This window comes from Pongo pygmaeus, chromosome 7 (assembly GCF_028885625.2).
Source record: "Pongo pygmaeus isolate AG05252 chromosome 7, NHGRI_mPonPyg2-v2.0_pri, whole genome shotgun sequence".
Taxonomy (NCBI): Eukaryota; Metazoa; Chordata; class Mammalia; order Primates; family Hominidae; genus Pongo; species Pongo pygmaeus.
This window is the reverse complement of record NC_072380.2, coordinates 109407566-109434197: the sequence shown is the minus strand read 5'-3', so window position 1 is coordinate 109434197 and position 26632 is coordinate 109407566. Positions and strand designations below refer to the sequence as shown.

The following is a 26632-nucleotide window of genomic DNA, read 5'->3' as shown; positions in this document are numbered from 1 at the left end:
ATTTCAGTATGCAGTTGTAGAAGAGAAAGTGCCAACACAGCTGGCTTTGTAGGAGCAGACTTCCCTGCCTTTTTCATTCTCTATCCCTCTCAGTCCCCTCTTCTAAGAGGTTATCTGTCAGTCTTTCCTGTTATACCCACCACACTACTATTCTTCTCCAGGTTCAAAAGGTAACAACTAAATTGCCTGCCTGAAGAACCTTTCCTTCATTTGACCATTTTCCTTTAACACTGTGACATGCTAAATAAACTCACACATAAAGATGTGTTGCTTGTTTTTGATGGCATTGTTGTACCAGCCAAGATAGTGCTTTCTGGTTGACCTCTAATGCCCTTCTCTTGGTTGGGAAGACTGCAGCAGCTTCTTCAAGTCCCTTTCTAAGGTTACAATGGACCGCTAAGTTCATCTACCTATAAGTAGACAGGTTATTTTAAAAAAATATAGTACTCATCATTTTCTTGTCCTGCAAAAATAGACTACGCTATACTATAGAACCCAAATATTTACTCAATCCTAGGGTGTATTAGGGTGTATCATATTAAAACCCAATTTGTGAGTTTTTCTTTCTCTAGCCTACAGACAAGCACTTTCAGCATTTCTGGATTGTGACAATATCCCCATATACCTTATTTGATTAAGTACTCTTTACAAATATTAGTAAAGATGCTAAACATAGCTTTAGAAATAATTATATTTTCTTAGGCGGGCCTTTCCTTCTTTTTCAAAAGAAAATTAGCAGGTTTGAAACCTTATGAAAAACAAAAGTACCAAAATATGAACTTCAGGGATCCTTGGTCTGCTCAAGTGACTTCATGCCCTACTTCTGCCCAAGCCTTCTGTGACTACCGTCCATACCCCTCCCTAATTTGTTGGCCTATTGCACTTCATTCATTTTTTTTTTAATACCTGCCTTGCTCCTGCAAAACTTTAAGGCTTTCTACAAGAAAATATCGTAATACTGTACTAAAAGAGTAGGTAAATGCACTAGAACCAAGAAAATGCCATGAACACAGGAATCATGTGTGTGGATCTCTGCCATATCTCTAGATTAAATAACAGAACTAAGCACATAGTAGGTGCACAATAAATGTTTAAGGCAAAGGAAAAGTCACAATTTGGAACATTTTGACACAGCCTCAATAGCAACTTGAGGATGTAATTTAGCTCTAGCTTGTGGCTGCCACTGTGAGAGGGTGATTGATGTATTACTGAGCTCTCATTATCTAGGAAGAGAAAGTGCACCACCAGCTCCTTGAAAAAAGCAATATTTTTTTCTAGCGCTGAATTCTAAGAGGAGTAATTACATGGCTCTTTATATGAGGAACACTGGACAAAATAATGGACACAGTCTCCAATAGCAGTTTTACAAAAGATGCAGAAACACTTTTCCTAACACTATTTCTTACATATTGATCCTCAATTAAAGCCAAAAGCAAAATATTAAGTCACATTTCAGTAAATGTGTTTTTTCAGGAAGCAAAATGTATTTATTCAACAGTTATTTTGACATAAACTTGAGTGATAGGGTGACTATACATTTTTGTTTGCCCTAGGAAGTCCCAGTTTACATCCCCTGTCTTGGTGTTAATTAACAGACCCTCCTTTCTCTTGCAAACATTTCCTGGTTTTAATAATAAATCATATTTCCAACCTACATATGAGGGTATCTATATATGAAGATGACTAAGATAGGGTTGCTTTCCTAAATGAGGGGAGAGTTTACCAGCAGAGGCAGTAACTGGCTAATACATTAAATGTGATGAGTTCTATGAATATGTACAAAGAAGGGAAAGCAACTACTGAAAAATGTTGGCAAAAGCTTGATAAAAGAGGTGATGTTTGGCCTCAGCAAATTCCCCTAGATTGAAAGTTTTCCCATGAGAGCAGGGATCTTGTTAGTTCATCAGCATATTCTCAGAACCTAGCTAACAGGCACTTGAAAATACTTGTCAAATGAACAAATGACTTTATTCTAAGCATCCAACTAATGCCCAGAATGTAGCTTTCCAAGACAGGATCAGAGCTTAGGCAATCTCTAAAAGGATAAATATAAGCATGTTCTGTAGAGTATCTCACTCTCAAACATTAGTTGTCCCTCCTAGAATTTTTGTAGGCATTAGCAAAAAATTTAAAGTGGAAACCATTAGTGAGCATCAAATTTCAAACCTGTGATGGAGCTGCACTTGACATTTGTTTACTCCTGGAAATGCTTTCTTCCCTTGGCTTCTGGAACTTCAGACTCTTGGCTCTTTTTAAGCTTTACTGGATGATCCTTCTCATTTTTCTTGGCTGGTTTTCTCATCCTCCTGACCAATAGACATTGGGGTGCTCAGAAACAGACTAAAGGCCTCTTCTTTTCTCTATCACACTCACCCTGTTGGAACCCTTATTTAGGCTCATGGTTTTAAATAAATCTGTATGGTGATGAGTTCCAAATTCATATTTTCATGCATCTCCTGAATTCTATACTCATATCCCACAGCTACTCAGTATCTACACTTAGATGTCTAATTGTGTATTAGTTTCCTATTGCTGCTGTCACAAATTACCACAAAGTCACTGACTTGTAACAACACAATTTGTGTGTGTGTGTGTGTGTGTGTGTGTGTGTGTGTGTGTGTTTTGAGATAGGGTCTCACTCTGTCACCAAGTCTGGAGTGCAGTGGCATGATCTTGGCTCACTGCAGCTTTGGCTTCCCAGGCTCAAGCAATCCTCCCACCTCAGTCTCCTGAGTAGCTGGGACTACAGGTGCACCACCATGCCCAGCTAATTTTTTTGTGTATTTATAGAGGAAAAGTCTCACCATGTTGCCCAGGCTGGTCTTGAACTTTTGGGCTCAGGCGATCCACCCACTTTGGCCTCCTAAAGTGCTAGGATTATAGGCATGAGTCACGTGCCCGGCCTAAAAATTTATTCTCTAACAGTTCTGGAGGTTGTAAGTCTGAAATAAGCCTTACAGGGCTAAAATCAAGGTGCTGGTAGAGCTGGTTTCTTCTGGAACTCCTCTCTTGCTTGTACACCCAAAATGCAATCTATCAACAAATCTTGTTGGCTCTATTTTCAACATAGACCTACTCTCCGACAACTTCCCATCAGTTTCACTGTTCTGACTCAGTCCAAGCAACCAGCAGCCTTCACCTGGAGTACTGCAGTAGCATCCTGTCTCCCTGTTTCAGCCCTTGCCTTCCTTCAGCCTATTTTAAAAATGGGAGAAATGATCTTGGTCAGGGAGAATCTGAAGGCGAGAGTTGAGTTATTATTTATTTGGCTTTATGACTAAAGAAGCCTCAAGTTGTCTACAGAATATGGAATTGAACCTCAAAAAGGCTGAACAAATTAGCCACAAAACCATCTCTATCCAATTACATCAGCTGACTTATTGAAGGAAAGGTGGTGCATCCAATGGCTTTAGGAACTGGTGGCAACAGTAGCCCTGGAGAAAGGAGAGAGGGGAGTGAGACATCAGGAGGAGGAATAAAACAGTTCAGAGAGACTCATTGCAGTGAGGGTCATGATGATGTGATAAAGGAGGCTTGTGGAGAATCCAGACCCTAGGACCCGGGGATCTTCAAGATGAAGAGACAGAGCCTCTAAGGGCACTATATTCCCTGGAGAGCAAAATCAACAATCACAGCATTGAAAACATAGTAGCTGAGCTTCCACTGGACAGGGGACAGGGGTGTTGTGAGAGGGTAACTATTATTTTCCATTCAGATGGAGCATTTGTATGAAGAAAACTCCATGCCTATGGCTATCTGTAGACTTCTCCCCTGAAATCTATACTTAAAACATTTTGTTATTTCAATAACTTTAGGGGTACAGTGGTTTTTTGGTCACATGGATGCATTGTATAGCAGTGAAGCCTGGGATTTTAGTGCACCCGTAACCCGAATAGTATACATTATACCCAATAGGTAGTTTTTCATCCTTCATTCACCTGCCATTCTCCCCCTTTCTAAGTCTCCAGTGTCCATTATACCACTCTGTATGTCTTTGCATACCCATGGCTTAGCTCCAGCTTATAAGTGAGGACATGTGGTATTTGGTTTTCTATTCCTGAATTACTTCACTTAGAATAATGGCCTCCAGTTCCATCCAAGTTGCTGCAGAAGATATTATTTCACTCTTTTATGGCCGAGTAGTATTCTGTGGTATGCATGTAACACACTTTCTTTATCCACGCATCTATTGATGGACATTTAGGTTTATTCCATATCTTTGCAATTATGAACCATGATAAATGTACATGTGATAAATGTACATGCGCAGGTGTCTTTTTGATATGACTTCTTTTCCTTTGGGCAGATACCTAGTAGTGGGATTGCTGGATAGAATGGTAGCTATACTTTTAGTTATTTGAGGAATCTCCACACTGTTTTCCACTGAGGCTATACTAATTTACGTTCCCACCAGCAGTGTATGAGTTCCCTTTTCACCACATCCATGACAACATCTATTGTTTTCTGATTTTTTAATAATGGCCATTCTCTCAGGGGTAAGGTGGTATCTCATTGTGGTTTTTATTTGCATTTCCCTGATGATTAGTGATGTTGAAAATTTTTTCATATGTTTGTTGGCCATTTGTATATCTTCTTTTGAGAAATGTCAATTCATTGAACTCTATACTTTTTACCAAGCTGCCTACTTGACCTCTCCACATGAAAGTCTGATATCTCAAACTTAACATGTTCAAACCCATACTCCTTATCTCCCCCTTTCCCCCTGCCTAACTCCCCTCAGTTCAGTTGTTTGGGCCCCAGACTGTCAGGTTACACTTGACTCCTCTATTTCTCTCATACTCCATATGCAATCCACCATCAGATCCTGTTGGCTCCTTCCTTAAAATATTATCTGCAGCCTGACAACTTGCTACGCCTTCCACAGCTATCATCTTGTTCCAAACTACCCTCTTGTCTTGCCTAGACTATTATCTTTCTACCATTCTGGTTCCCCTTTAGTCTGTTCTCAACCAAGGAGCGAGAATGATTATTTTAGAAAGTTGATTCAGATCATGTTTCTCCTATGCTTAAAAGCCTCCCATAGTTCCAACCTCACTCAGAGAAAATGGCCCATGGGGCTTGACTCTGCCTGGGCTTCTTTATATTGACTTCTTGTCCTACTGCTTTCCTTTCACTACTCCATTTTAAGCACATTGGCTTCCTCCCTATCCCCTGAATATCAAGCATGGCCTCCAGCAGCACCTTTGGAACAACTCTCCACCTTCTCTAGAATGCTCTCCTCCAGATATCCATGTAGCTCTCCTCTTCATCCTTTCAGGTCTTAACCAAATATTACCACCTCCATACAGTCTGCCTTGTTCCCCTCTATCAAAAATTAAAACAGCCCCCTCCTCATGTACCCTATCTCTGCTTCCTGTTTTATTTTTCTCCTTAGCAGTTATTTTCATCTAACATACAATTTTACTTATTTATCCAATTTATTATCAGTCTTGATTCACTAGAATGGAAGCAAGATGAGGGCAGACCTCAAAACACTGCCTGGCACTTAGTAGGCTCTCAGTAAACATGTGCTGAGTGAATGAATAAATATATATATGCATGTATGTGTGTGTTTAAACACATATGTGTGTATATTTGTATATGTGAACCCATGTGAGCATGTAACTAGATGCCATTTTGGATGATGGTGGTGGTGGTGAAGATAATGATGATGTAGATGATGATGATGTGGTTACTCGTGTTGGTGATAAAATAACATCAGTTTTTCAGAATCTGTTTTTCTTTTTAAAAAAATGTTCTCAAGAAAACCTACAGTTCCACAATTAAAGTTATTAGCTGAATCTTTACTGTGTATGTTATAAAGCAGTTAATAATATACAAATGTTTACAACATCCATTATAAGTGCTAAAAACAAATACTTTCTGGAAGGATATATAGAGTGTTAGTGATTTTTTAAAAAGTGGCCATAATTATCGAAATACAAGTGAAACTTCAAAGGTCCCTTCAATAATGGAATAAGATGCTCTTATTTTGGAGGCTAGATGGCAAAATCTCCTCCTTCTCAGGTGAAAACAGGGCTGAATATATTCTCAGTAGACTCTATGTCATCATCATTTTGCTATCAAAGATGAGACTCTCCCATATGTCAGACTCACCAAAATAACATGGCCATTACTCAGGAGGAGAAGGGGATGAGCAACAGTAACTGAACTGACAACATAGAATTTAAAAAATATTAAATATATAATATTTTAAAACTGTATCTTTGTTGTGCTAAAGTTAGCACATCATGAAGCTTATAATACATGTGTAATCAGTAAGACTCAATTACAGTAACAAATAAATGTGTCCTGGGACTACTTAGATCTTTAACAATCACTTCACATATTTTGTGAGTTTTAAAGTATTCAGGCAAGATGAGGAAAATAATAAACAGATGAGGCAATTTAGCTTTGAGAAGAGTTAACATAATTTAATGGGTATAGTTTAGATAAAGAGAGGCTAAGGAATTACAGCAATTACTGAAAAAATCCAAATAGGTACCTGTATTGAACTAAGGGAGGTGAAGAAAAACAATTTCCTTCATCTGAGAATAGTAATAAGTAGCAGCAATAATCACCTAAAGGTAGAAGAGGAAAATAGCTATGGTAGAAAATAGCAGCAAATATGTTGGGAATAATGATCATTCTGAGGAGCCATGTGAGGACCACTGACGGGATAGTGAACACTAGAAATCCTCAAGGCGGGTTGAATAAAAAGCATTAGTCAGGCACTCAGACCTCTCCTCCAGTTTCTCTTTGGATATCTGTGTTCTCCATCAAGGACATCATTGGTGCTTAAAGGATGTGCAAGTGACTAGGGCAACCATGCTGAAAAGGTTGACAGTCTCAGAGAGGGGTGGACACTACAATCCCCACCTCTATAGTGATTGCCACTGGGGAGCAAAAGGAGGTGATGTACAAGTGCCAATGCCATTTGATGCACTTCTCAGCCATAAGGTAAATAATATTAGGCAAGTTACTTAATTACTCTGAGCCTCAGTTTACTCATTTGTAAAATGGGAATAATAGTTGTTTTGCAGGTTTATTCTAAGGCAGGAAGTCCTAATCAGGGTCCCTTGGGGGTTGATGCACTTGGAGGAGGTCTGTGAACTTGAATGGGAAAAAATTACATCTTTATTTTTACTAACCTCTATGTAAAATTTAGAATTTCCTTTAATTATGAATATAAGCAACAAACTTCAGTAGTATTAGCAAAACCTGTCACTTTGTTGCTGGTAGAAATCATATATCTTTTCATATCACATTAGACTTGTTGCAGAAATCTCTAAGTATTCTTTATGTTCATCATTGCTTTGATATCATAGTCACAATTAAATAATCCTTCAAGATCTTGTTTAATTCATTTGGAAAACCACATATATAACTATATCGCAAATTTAGCTTAAAATTTTTGGTAACTATATTTTAATAAAATTCATATCCTTGTAATACTATGCATTTTATTTTATGCATTCAAAAATATTATTTGAAAAGAGGTCCATAGGTTTCGCCAGATTACCAAAGTGGTCCGTAGCACAGCAATGGTCAAGAACCTCTGTTGGGCAAATGGTAGCTTTATTAGTAAGGTAATAATGGTGATGATGATAATCATTCATAGTATTATTATTATTAAACTCAATGGAATTAATTTGCCCTGGACATGTGGGTTGGAGTACTGGTTCTGTCACATAATAGCTAAATGACCCTGGCAACCATTAATCTCACTGAACTTCATATCCTCATCAAAAAGAAAGGCCTATTTAATAGGGTTGTTCTGAGGATTATATAAATTTAATATATTTATTCAAAGGGCTATAATATACCAAGCTATTCTGTTCTCTTGAGACATTGTTATTACCAACAAAAGTGACTAATAAGTAGAGTAATCATTACTTAAGTTGCTATGTAGGCCAGGACACTTTTGAGAGTGAAAGGGGATTCTACTAATGATTATGTCAGGAGAATGGGTAGAAGCTGGACTCAAGCAAATCAGGACCAAAAGGCTACTTAAGTACAATTTTTCTGATTTTTTTTAAATGGGGTCTTGCTACGTTGCTCAGGCTGATCACAAATCCTGGGCTCACGCAATCCTTCTGCCTCAGCCTCCCAAGTAGCTGGGATTACAGATGTGCGCCACCACGTCTGGCTTGTTTTTCTGATTTTTTGCATCTCCTGTTTCTGCCACTATAAAATTCAAAAGATAAAATACCATATTTCCCTAAATGTAAGAATCACAGTATTCTCCTTTTTTAACATTTTGGAAATTGGAATGTATCTTGTTATTGATGCATTCCATAAGAAACTTACCAAAGAAACAAACATATTCATTGTATTGTATTCATATATTCATTGTCATTGTTTGTCCACATGCAAACTTCATCACACAGAAAGGGCCCTGGATAATGTATTTTACACTTCACTTATTTACACTGGTATCAACACAGATCATTAAATTTTAAATTACAGTCCATAATTATTGATTAAAATTCTTCATTATATTTTGATGTACACAGAAGATTGATTTTCATGTGTGAGGCAAAACAATGAAAAACAATAGAAATCGCCAAATCTTCAGAATAGACTCTAGAGTGTTCAAGGTGAGCAAAGACTGGTGCAGCCAGCCATGAATCATGGAGGCCTCCCACTCGGGTACTGAGCAATTTGTCAAAAGCTCCCTGAGAGTTTCAGGAGAAGCTATATGGCTTATAGAAATATTAAAATTAAAAGTAAAGTGTAAAAAACATAACCAAATTGAAAGTACAGAGGAAAGACGTGTTCAATATGCCTTGTAATAGGCTGCCAACCACAAGGGTACACCTTTAGCACCTTGTCAAAACAAGGAGCATGGGTGACACAAAGTGGCCTGGCACCTTAATGCCAATGCTTCACTGCTAATGACCAAAGGGTTCAGAGACATCTGCAGACTCTGGATTGAAGGTATTTTAGACATAGATTGATTCTAAAAACAAAAGTGTTGGGCACTGTATGATATTGTCAGTTTAAAAACCCCTGTGCATTTAACGTAGTTTTATTTTTCCTGAAAATTTGTATTAATTTTAACCGTACTGCTAACAATTGACGATCCTTAAATCAAAGAAATGGAGAACTGAATACCTTCTAACCCATCTCAATGTGTCACTATTGAGTTTCCACTCCCCTTCCTCAAGCTCTACTATTTTCTAGTTTAAATTTGAGAATACAATTATTTGACATTCAGTTGTTCTAACTGGGGAGCTGCTAATGGTGGTTGTGTTTTAAAAATAAAAGTAAGTTTATTTAACTGTTATTCATAATCTGATTGCTTTGAACCACATTTAAGAAAAGCAGTACAAGCCAGACTGTCGCAGCTGGCAGCTCTGCCCTTTGACATTGTTTGGGTCTCCTTCTCAGTAATAATATACTCACATAAATATCACTGTCCTATTTTAATGGTAAAATATCTGCTAAAAGAAGGAGGTGTATTATACACATAAATTTAAAAGGCATTTTTCACCTAATCAGAGTAGTCATAAGAAAAAAGCACTTCACTCCACTTGAAAATTTCAATATTAAAGTCCAGACTTGCTGGTTCTTTTAAAGACGATGATAATTTATTACTTCACACATGTCACTTCCATATAATGAAATAATTAGCTGGGAAATTATATTTGCATTCTCAACACTTTTGTACAATAGGAATGTCAGTATAATTAGGCATTAACTACAATTTCAGAGAATTGAAGGTAGCAGCTTTGTGTACAAGTGAATATTTTTTTTTCCCTTCATTTGCTCCATTCTTATCTTGGTGATTCAGAAAAAGATGTTTAAACAGAGCCTTTCAATGAAAGCCATCACAAAAGTGTGCCATATTAAGGTAATTGCCTACAAGATGAGAAGATAGAAATCTTTCTGCCAAATTCTTTGGAAACCAATGGGCTTCATGCCTTAGGCACCAACAATTTGTTAAATTTTTGAATATGTCCTTTATTCTCATTTTCCGTTCCACCTCTGTTGTATTAGGCTTTGGCAGCTGGAGCTCTCTAAGAGGGGCAGCTCCTGATCACAGCCACCTTTCATTGAAGAAGAACAAACACCAATCCATTCTGGCAGGTGCAGTTTTCCAATACATTCAGAAAACAGTTTGGGAAAGAAAGTATTAACAAACTGAGCTCTCAACTGTGAAGAAAAGAACATGTTAAAGGTTACAAATAGTTTTATCTCCCGAACAAGGAAAGAATGAATTAGAGTCCACTTTTTTAGAAACTAAAACAAAAGTGTTAAATTATTTGTGCTTTAAGTTTAGTTTGCAAGTAATATTTAAATGTCTCTTTTGCAATTCAGAATTCATCCCATCTCCCAGTCATTTATCCTTCCTTAGTGCTTTCATGCAAGAACTACTAAGGCAACTGGGATTAAGGGACTTTAACTTTTGGAGACCTACAGCTACTTTATTTTATAATTGCTCCCCCAGTCTTCTAAATTGTATCCTTCAATTAAGAAATCACTAAGTGGACCTGGCCAGGAATATTCTCATTGTCTGATAGTGTTAAAAAATACTGACGTACGTAAAACCTCTATCCTTGGAGATCTTTAAATATAGCACAGGTAGGGGTCCATTCTGGTGTATCCCTGTCCTTGGTGTTTCAGGAATGGTTATCCTGAAAGAAGAAAGCCAGACTTGATTTTTGGAGGGTCTTCACGTATAGAGTGTCTAAGCTCTATACACATGGGAAAGATATATAAACAGACATATACACGTATTATTTCCATCTCTCAAAGGTTAGGGTTCTATTCTCACTTTTATTTGAAGATGAAGGCAGTGGGAAATGTCCTAGGGTAGTATGTTAGGGTGCCTCTGCTCTGACTGCAGTCTTTTGAATAGTGAAATGATTTTAACATTTATTATTATTAGAAACAGTTTTTCATATCATTAAAAGATCTCTTTGAACTTTTTAATTTTTCTGTATTTTTTAGCTAAAACTTTACCTAGAAAATGCCCCAAACTAAAGGAAAATTACACTGACGACTGAAGTGTTGTTGGTTATTTTTTTAAAACTCATTGTAGCAGGATTTATAGAATTAACTTCATGAACAAATACAAATATTTATTTTTATACCAAGAAAGTGTGAATATAAAACATTGAGAATTACTAGTGACAACTGATGTCTGCATGGTTACACAATATCCTTTGGCCATTGTATAGGATTGATACCATGCTATACGTATTTTAAACTAAGCACCTTGAAGCAACTTCTCCTTTCATCTATTTATATGTTACTGATTATCCAGCATTCCTAAATATACTGCTGTGTATGTCCTTCAGTTTATGACAAATTAGTAGATATCTACATTTCAGATGGTGACAGAGAAGTACGTGGTCATAGAAGTCATGGCTGAAGTCCAAGTTCAGGCTCTGCACCTTATGGGCTGTGCTATGCAACCTTAGGTACATTCTTCACTTCTTTGAGCCTCTGTTTCTTCATGTGTGAAATAAGGAAAACAGTACATGGTCTGGCAACCACCAGGGTCATTACTATCATCAATGACTTGATGTCCATGAAAGTGTAATTTATAAATGATCACATAGATGCAAGAGATTATAATGCCATCTTTTAAATGGTAAGAACTTGTTACATATTTGTTTGGGAAATGGGACCTTTCAAAATTCTTGATGGTTTCTTTTCTCTCTGTAAATCTATAAAAAAAATCTCTAGTACTGAATTTTCAGATCTAATAAAAGGAACAAATTACTTTTCCTTACGTGGAAAAAATGGGCAATTTTCACAAAGCACTTTTCTGTCGGTCTACTATTATGTTCCTTTCCCTTTGACCTTTCCTAATTCAAATGACAAAACAGTTTGATTACCTCACATTTGGCTCTGTGAGGTATAATAAAGTATTTTCCAGAGCTTTGGAGGGGAAAAAATGTCCAGCTATGGCAGTGAGAGCGGATGGATGCCGTACGTTCTTTCAGCCCTCAGTTACTACCTGGAAAGTTGCCTGAAACACATTTACAAATATGGCACTGCCTCTGATTTCACAGGGGAGGGAGTGCATCTGACTGGATGAGTTTTATTAAATGAAACTATAGGAATCTGTAAAAGCAAATTACACTCCCGTTTTAACTAGTAACAGAAATTCTGTTTAATCTTAAATAAATCATGTGATGAAACCACTTTAAACCTTTGTTGAAAGGCCTTGTTAAGCTCCCTAAATTTGAATTGTTGTTTATACATGTTTTGCTGTGTGGGGTATAAAAGCTCTTTGGAAATGGATTTTGAGAAACTCTCCTTTAAGACAACTCTGAAACCAAAACAGTTTAGACAAACTGCTGGTTGCTAGGGGCAACCTCAGCTTCTAGAATGAATAATTACAAATGTAGGACAAGCATTTGATGAGAGTACACAAGAGAGAGGTCTTCTGGAAAAAAAAAAAAGGAATAGAAGTTCTGATCTGCTTAGGAAAAAAAAAAGTATGCCTTTGTGTTTTTTACACACATAAGTGAGTCAGCAGAAAATATAGATGTGACCCAATTGATAAGGAAATCAGAAAGCTAGACCAAGACCAGCCTCTCAGGGCACACATGGTATCTTTAAGACACCACAGGATTTAGTTAATATACTCAGGAATGATCAAGTAAGATGAGTAGCAGAAAGAAAGACAAAAGTGCTCAGTTTGCACTCACAACTATGTCTAACAATTCAGGGGCTCAGTTCCCTGCCTGATCTTCAGCCCTTTAAAGTAACACAGTTTGGGTATCGCCCATCCTGGCTTCTGGATACCGCTTCTCAAAGTACAAAGTGGATGTGCCAGCCAGGAGCTGCTTTCTGGCATTGGCTTTGTGAACAGCCCTGCCAGTACTTCTGCCCGTGCACTCCTCAAACTGTCTTAGAGAGACCATTCTTTGATGTTTACGTGTTAGTGTCATGGAAGCACAGAAATCCACAGTAACCAGAAGTAGAAGATGAACTTCCAGAGGGCTACTGAATACCCAAAGACCTAATGATCTTTGGGTCACTTGGGAAGAGCCTCTCTCCCAGAAAATAATTCAAGTTTAAAAAAGAAATACTGTAAGCAAACCAATGGACAAAACTGAGATGTGGTTAAACAGTGAAATTGCCAAAACGTATTGGAATGTTCATTTCTCTAAAAGACCCTTCTATATGTGTAAACATTTAAAATAGATATCCTTTAAAATATATTTTCCAGTACACATTTAGCTATCTTTATAAAGGGTTCTGTTCTTGCTTTTAGAAATACTGGGGAAGTATGTTAACCTCTTCCTCCAACAAGGTAATTATGCCTGTTGTGTGGCTCAGTGGGATATAACTAAGGCACTAGACTGATCTGGTGATGGTGTGTTCTGTTGGCCAAATACCTACAGGGAAACAACTGCAACCTCGTTAAATGCTAAGCTTACCAACAGTCCTATTATTAGCCTACCAAGACATAATCTCTAAACGTTAGAATTCCACTATGTGCTACAAATCTCTTTCACTAAAAGCTGTGACCGTGATATAAGAAAAGGCTTCAGAAGAAAGTTTTCTAAACTTCTGCCTTGTAACAGTTTAGAACAGGTGTCAGTAAACTATCTGACCTGCCTTTATTCTTTTTTTTTTTTTGTAAATATGGTTTTGTTGGAACACAGCCATATTCATTTGTCTAGTATTGCCCATAACTGCCTACAATGAGAATTGAGTAGAGAAACCATATGACCTGCAGTCCTAAAATCTTTACTATCTGGACCATAAAAAAAAAAAGTTTGCCAACCCCTGATTTAGAAAACAAAAGGGCAGAAGACAACTTCAGGCAAAATAAAATAGTGCTGGTGATTGAGAAATGGTTTGCTGCCTCAGTAACTTAGTAAGGCCCCAGTACATGTAATGAGATAATTTAGTCCCAAAGCCTCTGACCCATGCAGTTCACTTGTGAGCCCAAGGCATGATGCCTCAGTTCAGATTTGTGCATCCTGGTGTGCCAACTTGATTTCCTCAGGAAGTTCATGCGCTAGATATGCTATGTGTCCTTCTGGGTCAGGTCATGACCTGGTTAGGAGTAGGGAGGCACTGAGGCAGAAACTATTTGTGCCAGAAGGCACTCTCCTGTTTAAGCTGGTAAAACAGACTAGATACAAGCTGAAGCCATTCTTCACGGTTTCAGGAGGGGAGAATAAATGCCAGCCAAATAATTGACAGGAAACCTCAAAGTTTTGGCACAACATTCTTAGGAGTAACTTTAAAAGGCAATTGTTTTACTTGGCTTAGTAATGGTAGCAGAAAAGTTGGGATATTTCTCTTTTCTTTAAAGGTACTGGGCTAAAACCAACACTCAAGTCAAACTTCACTATAATCTGAAACCATAAGGCATTAAATTAAAAAAAATTATCTCAGAATGATAGGCAAGGTCTTGCTCTCCTAGAAACATGAAAAAAATTCCATTCTAGTTGTCATAGTCTTTTTACTTTAAACTATTTTCTCTCATATAGAAAAATATAATAAAAGCCAGTTAAGAAGGATCCCTTCTAAAGAGCGATAAAGGAAAGAGATGAGTTGAAACCTACTCATGTTTATTCGCAAGGTGGTATATGATTCTCCTAGTATCAAAGGGGATATTTTGATAGCTCTGCCTAGACTGGCATACATTGATATATAATTACCATATGTACATAAGATTCAGAAGTCCCCTAGTCATAATGTAATTCTACACAAGAGAAAGCAAACTCAAAAGACAATCCTTTCCTTTTTTTACAAATATAAAATCCACAAATTCTAATAAGACCCTTAAGAGCTCCCAGGTGTGCAGTATAAATCATGTGAATATAGGAACTACAAGGGCTCCAGACCAAGAAAACACTGAGACAAATGAAATTTAAACCAATTTTGTGATGTGCTTGACAGACTAATGCAATATCTAGGCCCTGAAAGAAAAACACAGGATGCATAAAGGCCCAGCAGTAATGATTGAGACAATAACCTCTGATTAGTACATCTATACTGCACGGAACATTAAAGATATAAGAAAGGCTGTGCTGAAGACATAGTCCAGACACAATTATGTTGAGTGAGTACATCAGCTCTATTATTTGTATAACCAGAGCTCAACATGAGTACAATACCCTTACTCTAGCAGTGTCACTCTATCTAAATTAGCATCATAGAGAGGAAATAGTCGGTAAAATGAAAATGCCAAAGAAACACATTTGCCCAGATAGCACGAAGAAGTCTCAAAAGCATTTCTAACATATTCTTTTATTTTAGAGTGAAACTTGAAACCTAATGCAGGTTGGGAAGCTGGCAAGAACTTCACTGCTAAAAGAAGCTAACACTTTTGTGTATTTCTATACGTAAAGAGGAATTTTTGTTCCTTAGTATGACAAAACAGGAAATTCTGACAAAATACTCAATGTTGCCTTTTCAGTTTTAGAGTTGGCTAGAGTTCAGATAAATTCATGTATTTGGAATGACCATACATCCCACCCCTCATTTAATAAAGCCTATTTAAAATATTGCCCCTATTAATGACTACCAGAACACAACAGCGTTCATTATCCCTGTAATTCAATTGCCAGAAGTTTGTGCAATAAATCAGGAAAAGGTTAAAATATTTTTCATGCCAGAATAAGACATATCAATCTATTTTATTTGATTACCTTGTGTAATGAGGCTTTTTCGAGGCCAGATTACCTTACTCATTATAATTATGCCAGATCATATTTTTCCTTAAAATGGAAATATTAACAAATGCCAGAAATCCAGTTGAAGCTAGGTATGTTTTTTTCTCCTTTGTCCATTTCAGGACATGAGAAATGACATTCTGTTCTCCTTCCAAGGGAAGAGAAGAGAAGAGATGGAAGAGAAGAGAAGAGAAGAGAAGTGAAGAGAGAAGAGAAGAGAGCAACATGATTCCCATGAAAAGCAGATTAGGCAAATGGTACCTGGACAACCCTCACTTTATTCACTGATTTGAAAATTCAATAAACTCATCTATATTTTCAAATTTCAAAGTCAAATTCCACTCCTGTAAAGAAACTCTTATTCACTAGAGTGCAATAATATGCTTCTCTATGTGGTAAAGTTTCCTTTTAAGTGAATGCCAGCTGAATTTAACCAATAGAGTTCATATTTTTAAAAAATATAATTTATCAATAAAGAATAACATAAAGGCATTTTCTGGACTTTTCCTCTCTCCCTAGAATAACCTCTTTTCTGGGCATAAAAGAGAAATCTTCCTCCTCATGCCATTTGAGGGAATTGTCCTCCCCTTTGGGCTCCAGTTGAGTTTCAACAGCCCCCATGTGTTCTTGGGAGTCGGCCGTGGTTACGAGCAGGACAGCATTTCTATGTCCTCCTCTTGCCAAGATGTTTCTCTAAATTGAAATAAGGTCCTTCCAACCATGAACAGCCCCACAAACCTCATGCAGTGTAAAAAGGCCTTTGGTCTCCCTGAAATCATAAAGCAGAACACCGGAATGAAGATAGTCTTAAGGCGGCCAGGCACGGTGGCTCACGCCTGTAATCCCAACACTTTGGGAGGCCGAGGTGGGCGGATCATGAGGTCAGGAGATAGAGACCATCCTGGCTAACACAATGAAACCCCATCTCTACTAAAAATACAAAAAATTAGCTGGGTGTGGTGGTGGGCGCTATTTGGGAGGCTGAGGCAGGAGAATGGCGTGAACCTGGGAGGCCGAGGTTGCAGTGAGCGGAGATTGCGCCACTGCACTCCAGCCTGGGCGACAGAGCAAGACTCTGTCTCAAAAGCAAAAGAAAACAAAACAAACAAACAAACAAAAAGTCTTAAGGCAAGAAGAAGCAGGGAGGGCAAAAGAATAGTGGCCATTAGGAGTGGAGTCAGGACTTTTCTTGTAACACTTCAGAACAGTACTTTGAAAAATATAAACACATAACACCTATAAGAATGGCTAAAAATAAAAAGGCTAATGATACTACATACTGGGAAAGATGGGAGCAACTAGGACTCCCACATGTTGTTAGTGGAAATGTAAAACGGTACAACTTCCCACCTCTTCAGCAGTTTCTGGTAAAGTTAAACATCACCTATCATATGACCCAGCAATTATACTCCTAGAAAAGAAAATAAATACATAGGTCCACCCAGAGATTTGTACATAAATGTTCATGGTAACTTCATTTATAATAGCTAAAACTGGAAACAACTCACATGTCCATCAACAGAATATTCTTGCTTCACTTGTCCTGGAGAATAAAGAGACTGTGGTATATTCACACGATAGAAAACTACCCAGTAATAGAAAGGGATGGCTGGGCATGGTGGCTCACACTTGTAATCCCAGCACTTTGGGAGGCCGAGGCAGGTGGGTCACGAGGTTAAGAGATCGAGACCATCTTGACCAGCATGGTGAAACCCTGTCTTTACTAAAAATACAAAAATTAGCCGGGTGTGGTGGCACACGCCTGTAGTCTCAGCTACTCAGGAGGCTGAGGCAGGAGAATCGCTTGAACCCGGGAGGCGGAGGTTGCAGTGAGCTGAGATCGTGCCACTGCATTCCAGCCTGGGGGACAGAGCAAGACTCCATCTCAAAAAAAAAAAAAAAAAATAGGGACAAACTACTGTTAATGCAACAACATGGATAAACTGCAAAACCATACTGTTTAGTGAAAGACGTCAGACTCAGGATTATGTACTGTGTGGTTCCATTTATATGAAGTTTAAGAACAGATATAACCAATCTGGAGTTACAAAGGAGCATAGTAGTTGTCTTTGGTAGAGTCGGAGGTTGATTTGAAGGGGATATAAGGAAACTTACTAGGTAATAGGAATGCTCTATACCTTGATCTGGGGGATGATTACATAGGGGTATACGTTTTCCAAATTTATTTTGCTGTGTCCTTAAGATATGTGCATTTACCAAATGCTAATTAAACTTCAATAAAACAGCAAGAAAAATGAGTTGCTTCTAAAAGAAGCTTCTAAATAAAGCACAAACAATATACTGTCCATATAAGTAATTCTCAAGCTTATGTGCTAATATCAAGACAATCAAAGACATGGTGAAAAGGACTTTAAAACAAGGAGAAAAAAATTAACAACTTATTGAAACATGTGAACTTGCATTTTCTTAAGAACATGTGAACTTGCATTTTCTTAAGAAGAGAAATCTTTTATGGGACTTTCCACTATGAACTGTTAGAGGCATGCTGAATGGATCTCAGGAATGATTTCTATTCTAGTGAATAGTACTACAGTGAAATATTCAACACTTCCTGTTTGAGTTATTTACTTAGTAACTGCTACTAAAATGCTTTTAGACCATTTTTGAGCCAAAGTTTGTTTCCTTGAAGTGTTTTAGGCATTATAATAAAGTTGCATATGAATTTCAAAACTTATACACAAGCTACAAATAGCCTCACATACTTTATAATTTAATAAATTGTTTAGTAAATTTAGTAAATTCTAGCACTTATTATAATAATTGAGCTGATATGTCATAAGAAAGCATAATTATGAAGTAAAGGTAGCTTTTAATCCAAATACAATTTTGAAAATTAGTTCAGCAATACATTTTACCACATAATTTAAAATAACTATTTTATATTTTCTGCATATATTAATTAGAGTACAGTGTAAACAAAGATATATTTACTAAGGAAAGGATAATGAATATTAATAATTCATTATTCCACAAACTGATTTATTATTAAAATAGCCTTTGTAGAACTTTTGCTGTTGAAAAGACTTTGTGAGGGGGAAGAAAGAATGTTACATTCAGAAAAACAAAAAGAAGAAATAATAATCTACATATTGTTTTTCTCCATAGCTAGTGCCATGTAGGTTTAGCCAACTTTATTATTAAAGACTGCTAGATAAGAATGCAAAAAAAAAAGATTGTGCATGCAAGCTTTTATCATTACAATAATATCTTCCTACAATATACTTACATTGGATAATATTAGGCTCCAAACAAAATTTACAAAATTATATTTTAGGTCATACAAAGGATAAAGAGATCATTGTATACAAATAATGTGATGATATTTTATGACTTTTATCATTATAGACCAGCAGTAGGTAAGCTTTTTCTGTAAAGACCCAGATAGTTAATATTTTAAGTTTTGTGGGCCACATACAATCTCTGTAGCATAATCAGCTAAACATATGAAAAAAATTCTTAGCTTGAAGTCTGTACATAAACAAGTGGCAGGCTGGATTTCTTAGCTTGAAGTCTGTACATAAACAAGTGGCAGGCTGGATTTCTTAGCTTGAAGTCTGTACATAAACAAGTGGCAGGCTGGATTTGGTCCATCAGCTATAATTTTCTGATTCCTGACATAGATCACTAATAACCATAACTGTATCATAAAAATGTTAGCAGAGTCATTTAAAAAGTTCACACCTTTTATTTCTACAATCACTAAAATAGATCTCCCCACCCCCCCATAAAAGTTCTGTTCTTATTTGGTATCACCCACACCAATGCCACAGGCAGACCTCGAGACTCCATTATCATCCATCTAAAGGGGAGCAGCTGTCCCTTCTCTCCCCTCTTGATCACTGGCTGAAATCCACTTGCTCTGCAAGGATTAGGTGTTGCCTCCTTCCTCACGACTAACATGCCATAGTGATTTCTCCCTTTTCTAAATCCTTTCCATTTACTCTGTTCAGCCTTTACACCATTTGGCACTTTGTCAATGATAGCATCCTCCATAAAAATAAAATACTTTTAGTACATTATTTAAAACTTCATTATATATGGTTTGTTATACTTTCTTATGTGTGCGTTTAAAGTTATTTTTGAAGTAAAATGTAAGGTCCTTCTGGTCAAAGACTGTGACTCCTTTTCTTTTCTTTTTGTGTGTTGCTAGACAAAGGCATCCTGGTAGTGGTGAAGATGAGTACTTTTAGGCAGCTCACAGAGCTGATCTCAACTTTGAGCAGCATGGGAGGTAAAGACCTCAGGGCAGTTGGCCTCTTGTGCAGCTAAAGTGTTTGGAAAGCCAGAACAAAGTGAAAGGAAGACCCTAGAGTGGGTCAGCTTTCTGCCAAAGATAGAGAATATAGCTATAGAATGCTCCCAGCCTACAGTATAGAGCTGTTGTTGGGAAATGGCTGCTCAGCCAGTGCCTGTATGCCCTAGCCTCTCACGCAGTTGGACTACATGACTAGCTCTTGCCAATGGAGTGTGAGTAGAAATGATGTCAGCCACTTCCAGAACTGTCCCATAAAAACCTCCTACTATCCCCCTGCCTGCCAGCTGGATGTCAATACTCAAAGGCATATTAAAGCCATGTTGTTAAAGGGTATGTCAGCTTGGATCCCTGAATACCTGTATAAAGCAGAGCCCTACTGTAGATTGGATGTTAAGTGAGCAAGGAATATATTTCTGGGTTATGTTAGGTCATTGAAATTTGACCCATTATTTGTTTCAGCAGTTAGCATAACCTTATTTGGAACAGATGATCTCTCTGTTGTGACTGGAGTGAACTGGATATTGTTGGACTGTCTGCTGGCATTCAGTAATGCCACAGAGAAGTCTAAAGACAATCTAATTTACCCTTGTTGTTTGTGACTTGCTTATTATATTAACTTTTAAGTTAAACTCAGCCACCTTTGAAATGAGTATAGTCTTAGTAATGTCAATATCAATATTCTAATCATAAGAATCCAGAATAAGTCCTTTGAAATTGGCTGTATCATGTAAAGCATGCACAATGTCTTTTTAAAGGTGAGGTAAAGAGTTACTGTAAAACAAAATGCCAATGTTTTCCCTTTCTGGAATTTCTTCTTTCTATCTCTGAAAATGGAATGCAGACTAGCCACCAACATGAAGCTACATTTGTATGGAGGCAGCCTGGATGCTGTCAAGATAAACTAGTTCTGTTTATGTGATTGCATGTTCTTTGAGTGTGTATATTTCTGCCAACCTCAGAATTTTAGGCATTTCCGATTTCATCCATGTGCTTTGATAAGCTACAGTGAAACTCACATTACAGAAAAATAAACCTTCTTTTTTCACATTCTAGGAATTTCAGTGATGATAAAATTTTTAGATCAATTGCAATTTAAATCCAATTTTTTTCTTGGAGTAGAGCGTATTACTGAGAATAAAAGAGGGCACGGTGGTTCACACCTGTAATCCCAGCACTTTGGGAGGCCAAGGTGGGCAGATCACAAGGTCAGGAGATCGAGACCGTCCTAGCTAACACGGTGAAACCCCATCTCCACTAAAAGTACAAAAAACTAGCTGGGCGTGGTGGCACACGCCTGGAGTCCCAGCTACTTGGGAGGCTGAGGCAGGAGAATCGCTTGAACCCGGGAGGCGGAGGTTGCAGTGAGCCAAGATTGCGCGCCACTCCACTCCAGCCTGGGCAACAAAGTGAGACTCCATCTCAAAAAAAAAAAGAACAGTTCTTTTAACTATTCTGTTTTTTTTATAAAGTCCAATACGTATAGAATTTTAAAGCTTCTTAAAAATAAGTTACTCTCTTGCCTCGAGGATAAAGTCTGCACTTCTAAACATGATTCATATGTTCTTCTTGTTCAGGCTCTTGTTTACCTCTCTGTTCCACCCTCCTACCACTGTGCATCTTGCATTCTATGCAGCAGCCACTCTGAATTCCTTTCCATTTCTCTGGTGTGCTTTCCTCTGTCTCATCTCCTGCCTTTGCACACACAGGTCCCTCTGCCAAGGTGCAGTACCCACCTCCTCCCTCCCTCTCCATTTTCCTTAGCTTACTTCCACTCAGTCTTCAGGTCTCAGCTTAGATGTAATTTCTTTCCCAGAAAGACTTAACACCTTATAATTTAAGTTAATGGTCAGTGTCCTTTAGAATGTAGGCTTTGTAAGGTCAGGGTAGATCTTTTTGATGCTAACATTAATGCATAACATAGTGTACGGAACATAGTACACGTTCAGAAAATATTAATTGAATGTTGCTGAATCTAGAACAACCCTTATATGATGTTGTGGTCTACCACAACACATGGAAAATGATGTTACTGACCTACCAACCAAAGGACACTTGTCTTGAATTATGTTATCTCCAGGATCACCTGAGGCCAAAAGAACTAAAGTGGTGAAAGAGTAGGGCATAGGTCATAAGTTGTCCTTTGTACAGTAAATAATTGTATTCAGTGACCAAATTCATGACTTGGAACTCATTATACTCTGACTGAAATAGGGTAACAGAAACTGACTTTGAAAAACAAAAAAGGTCAAAAATAACATACACACAATTCACAAAAGAAACCCTTCCCTGATCTGGATAATTTAAGCAAGATCTGCTTCTTCTAATCTGGACATTCAGGGGAAACCATCCAGCAGCAGCAGCAGACCAAATGCTCCTCTCTGGGCAACCATCACTGCTTGCCAGCATATGCGCATTGATTTTGGAGTTCCTCTTTGAACTAACATTTGACTTGATCTAGAGTATTTCTGAGCTTGTATATTTTGCTGTCTCAAAGTTTGCTCTTGATATTAATCTCCCCATCCCCTCTCTTCCATGTGGTCTTGTATTTCTAATCATGACCATCCACAATAACCTTCCTGCTTCAAGCTTCACACTTGTGTAATGACAGCTGGTGTCAAACCAAGCTGTCCTCCACATTCCTGGGACAGAGGCCTGTGGCTGCTGCCATTTCCACCACCATCATGGCAATGCTCTTGGCAGACTCAATGACTCGGAACCTGGCTCTCAAACGCCAAGGCTTCTGGGAATATGGCAGGCATTGAGGTATGGGGATAGGCTCGGTGGGGAGAGGGAATGTTTGCCTATAACTATTTCTCTGACATACATGAATACAGCAGAACTAGGGAGACTTTTAAAAAATGGCAGCATGGCAATTGGAATTTTTCTTTGGCCTCAGACTGTGGTGTAGAAGAAGAAAAGCCCTCAGCTCTACACCACAGCATCATCGGTTTACCAGTGCATTCTCATTCACAGGGCTGGAGGAAGAAGGCTCATACAAGGGTGTTTCCTAGGGCCAGTTGACCAGAAAGTATTATTGAAGTCTTAAATGGACAATGAGGGGGATTTTTGTATATTACATGTACAAATGCTTAGCAATCCATGGCTGGGTTTTTACCTTGTGTAACTGATAATACTGGAAGGCACCAACTCCACCTTGTTCTTCTGCAGTCCAGAGCACCAGCCGCAGAGTCCTCTTTGGACGCAGCCCTGGGAAAATAATAAAATAAAAAAAGTGATACTTTAGTTGATTTTGAATTTTATAAAAAAATGGCAGGGTCCCTCATCTACCTTGTGGAGGAAGGAGGAAATCAGAGGCACTCAACTCTCACTGGTGTGGTTGTCTCCTTCAGGGTATGGCCAGCACAGCAAAGGAGCAATTTCAGGGCTGATCTCCAGGCCAGGTTAACGGAGAAAGGGGTTGTGACAAATGCAGTTTGCAGGCCAGAAAGTGAGAGCCTCTCATCACATCCTTAACTTGATATTCTGCCCAGCAGAACCCAATGGATGGCCAAGATCAGCGAGATATTAGATCATATCTGGAAGATGCAGTTAGGATGACCCCAAGCAGATTGTGGGGTCTTTCAATGATCTTAATTGAAATTAAATCATTTAGGTCTACTTCAGGATAAGCCGTGTAGGAGATTACTTTTTAGTCTAAATATACAAGCATAGCTAGATGCTCATGCTATCCTCAGTAATGTAATAACTGAAAAGCAGATGAAACAGTTATGCTTCTCTATGGCCAATTTCTTCTCCTACTTGGAAATAGAAGGTCATTTCCTTAAGGTCAATGAAAATTAATTGAATGAGGATGATATTTATTGACCTTATTACTGCACAAACAGTAATAAGTGGCAATTTTATTGACTTGTGATACAGCTTGGTGGCAATTTTATTGACTTGTGATACACAAATTTGTATCCTGGACTTATTAAAGTCTGTGGCAGATGAAGTGGCTCCAGAACAATTTTTGGCTGACAATGTCAGCTCAGTGAAAGTTACCTACAAGGAAGCTCTGTTTCTGAAGTTAAAAAAAATGGTGACAGTGTGCTAAAAGTGCTACTTTGTGACCAAGAATTAATATCTGTTCTGATTCAGACTGATAATGGCATTTCTGAGAAATAACAAAGGCAGAAAAATGTGAAGCTGTGCTTAAATCTTATTAAGAGGATTTGTTTTCCCACCTCCTCATGGGGAGCCATAGGGAAGGGTTAAAATGGACTTTGAGTGGCTCTGAGATGGACACATCTCAGATGTGTGGTTATATCTCAAGTATAACCACATATGTGCTGCCACCCAGGTGTGTGGCTCTTGAAGGAACCAGCTGGCTAACTGCAGCCTGGATGACAAATGCTTCTGGGACACAGAGCTCTCTCCTGCCTCTTCCAGGCTCCAAGAGGCACTCTCCTTTCCTAAGCCTAAGGAGCTGAAAAGGAGGAGCTACAGTTTTTCATGAAATTGAATATAGTTGTGAAGTCACTTTATACTTCAGCATGTTAACATAATTTAAAAAGCATAGGTTTAGGATGCAGGCCAACCATAGTCGCAGTTAAAACATGGACAAGCAATTTCTACTTTCAGTTCCTCAGCAATCCCATTGGTGTTTCCATCTAAGTCCATATAGAATCCAAATTCTCACCTTGGCCACTACTGTAGTCTGAGCCCCACAGTTGTCTGGATTGCTGCAGTGGCCTCCTAACTGGGCTTGCTGCTGAAGCCCTCATTTCTCTTCAGGTGATGCTTCACACTGTAGCCAGGAGGGTCTTTGTAAAACCTAAGCCAGATCATGTCATTTCTTGGCTCAAAACCTCCAATAACCAGAAGTAAGCTTCTGGAAGACAGGGATCTATGCTTTTTATTCATTGTAATGTCACCAATTCCTAGATTGTTTGACACACATTAGGTGCCCAATAAATGCTAATGATGGAATAAATAAATGCAAAGCTTAGTGTCTTGATTAGAATGAAATCTGAAGCCACTTCTCCAGTCTCATCTTCTAAAAGTCTTCTGCTAGCTCATTCCCAGGCAAGGTGTTATATTTGAAAAAGGCAGACAGATCTGGTGAATCCTGCTATCATTAGGCACTAGCTGTGTAACTACTGGGAAATTTATTTACCTGAACTTATGCCTCTTTATCTGAAAGATGAAGATAATATTATGTGCCTATGCCATAATCCTTTTTCAAATTAAATGAGATGTGATAACACGTGTAAAACAACCCTGAGGCTGGCACGTTATTGGCATTCAATAAGTGAACAATAAAACCACATAACATACTTTCACCTCACAGAGTAGAAGGAACATCTAAATGCCCAGAGAGGAAATTCTTCCAAAGGCCGTTGAGTACTTGGAGAACAAGAATTCTAGAGTACCCACTGCTTGCTCCACAAGTCAAACCACCTGCCCACATTCATAGCACAAACTTAATAAACTGTTGTCTGATGAAGAAGTCTAATCAGGATTGCTAAAGATAACAGTCTTTGGTTTCTTTCAAAGGAATGTGCTTAAAGTCAATTTAAATGAAATGACTTGCTTGTAACATAGGTAAAAATAAGAAAGGTTAAAGTACTATTATTGTTTATAGGCTGCAAATAAAAATTCTAAACATTTTTTAAATCCACAAGAAAAGGAAAAAATACACTTTCTTTTTACATATCTCTGCACCTACCAGTAAAATATTACCAAATTATTAAAATGACAAAATTCTCTAAATAAGAATAAACAGGCAGCACAGGCTATAGAATATTCATTTTTTAAAAGCAAATGCTCTGAATATCCATATAGATTTTGTGTGCCAAGTGAAAGTTATTATCCTACAGGGTTAGTCTCCCTTACATTCCAAATCAGCCACATGGCCAGTGATGTATTAAGGCAATAAAGAAGTAATTGATTTGAAGTGAGGAACGCTAAGGCCTCAACACAACAGCATAGTTGGTGCACAGCTGGCCCTAAAAAGACTAACAAGCCTGCTGAAGCCCTTGAGAAGCTTAGTACCCATTAGTAGGGAACCCTAGCACCTACTTCACACAGTGAAGACCTTAGGAAGAAGTTAGGAAGCCAGTGGGTTAGCAAATGTTGAGTCCAAAGTCTCTTTCTACTCTGACAATCTGATTGTCCCTGAACCTAAGAGAAATGAGTGAGGCTTCATTCAAGAATTAGACCTTAAACCTAGTGGGGAGTTCAGGTCCCCAGGCTACCTAAATCCATGATGGACAGTGTGGGGTACAGAAATGCATTGGCTGTGGAGTCTGAATGAGCTGTTTTACTCCTGGCTCTGCTGCTTCTGGCTCTGTGAGATGAGATTAATTATAATACCTAATCTCTTCATCTATATAATAAGGAAAATGGTAATTGCCTGATGGGATTGTTATGAAAATTAAATGAAACAAAGCAAATGTATATCAAGCATAGTCCCTGGCACATAGTAGGTTTTCAAGAATTGTTTATTAGCTTCTCTCTCCATCACTCTAGACCTTTCTGGTCAGTGCCAACAGTCACCAGGGAGAGCATGTGGGAGAATGAGGTGAGACGCATGGTCCTCAGACCGCTTCCTTAGGAGCCCCAGAACACCTTTGTTTATATAGCATGCATAAACCCAGCCAAGGGGAAACACAGATTTCATCTAACCTGTAGGAAAACACATAACTTCTTTCAGTACAAAAAGCTCCCTCATCCCAATGTAGAGCATATACAAATCTAA

At 38.1% G+C, this 26632-nt stretch overlaps 1 protein-coding gene across 4 annotated transcripts in view; it reads right to left on the bottom strand.

Annotated features, from left to right (window-relative positions):
• The window catches only part of CPQ (carboxypeptidase Q), a 587881-nt gene that overhangs the window by 183889 nt on the left and 377360 nt on the right, over positions 1–26632 (bottom strand). For all 4 annotated transcript variants that reach the window (XM_054498056.2, XM_063668990.1, XM_054498057.2 and 1 more), the window contains exon 6: positions 23048–23139. In XM_054498056.2, coding sequence (XP_054354031.2) covers positions 23048–23139 — 92 coding nt within the window. The remainder of the gene's footprint in view (positions 1–23047; positions 23140–26632) is intronic.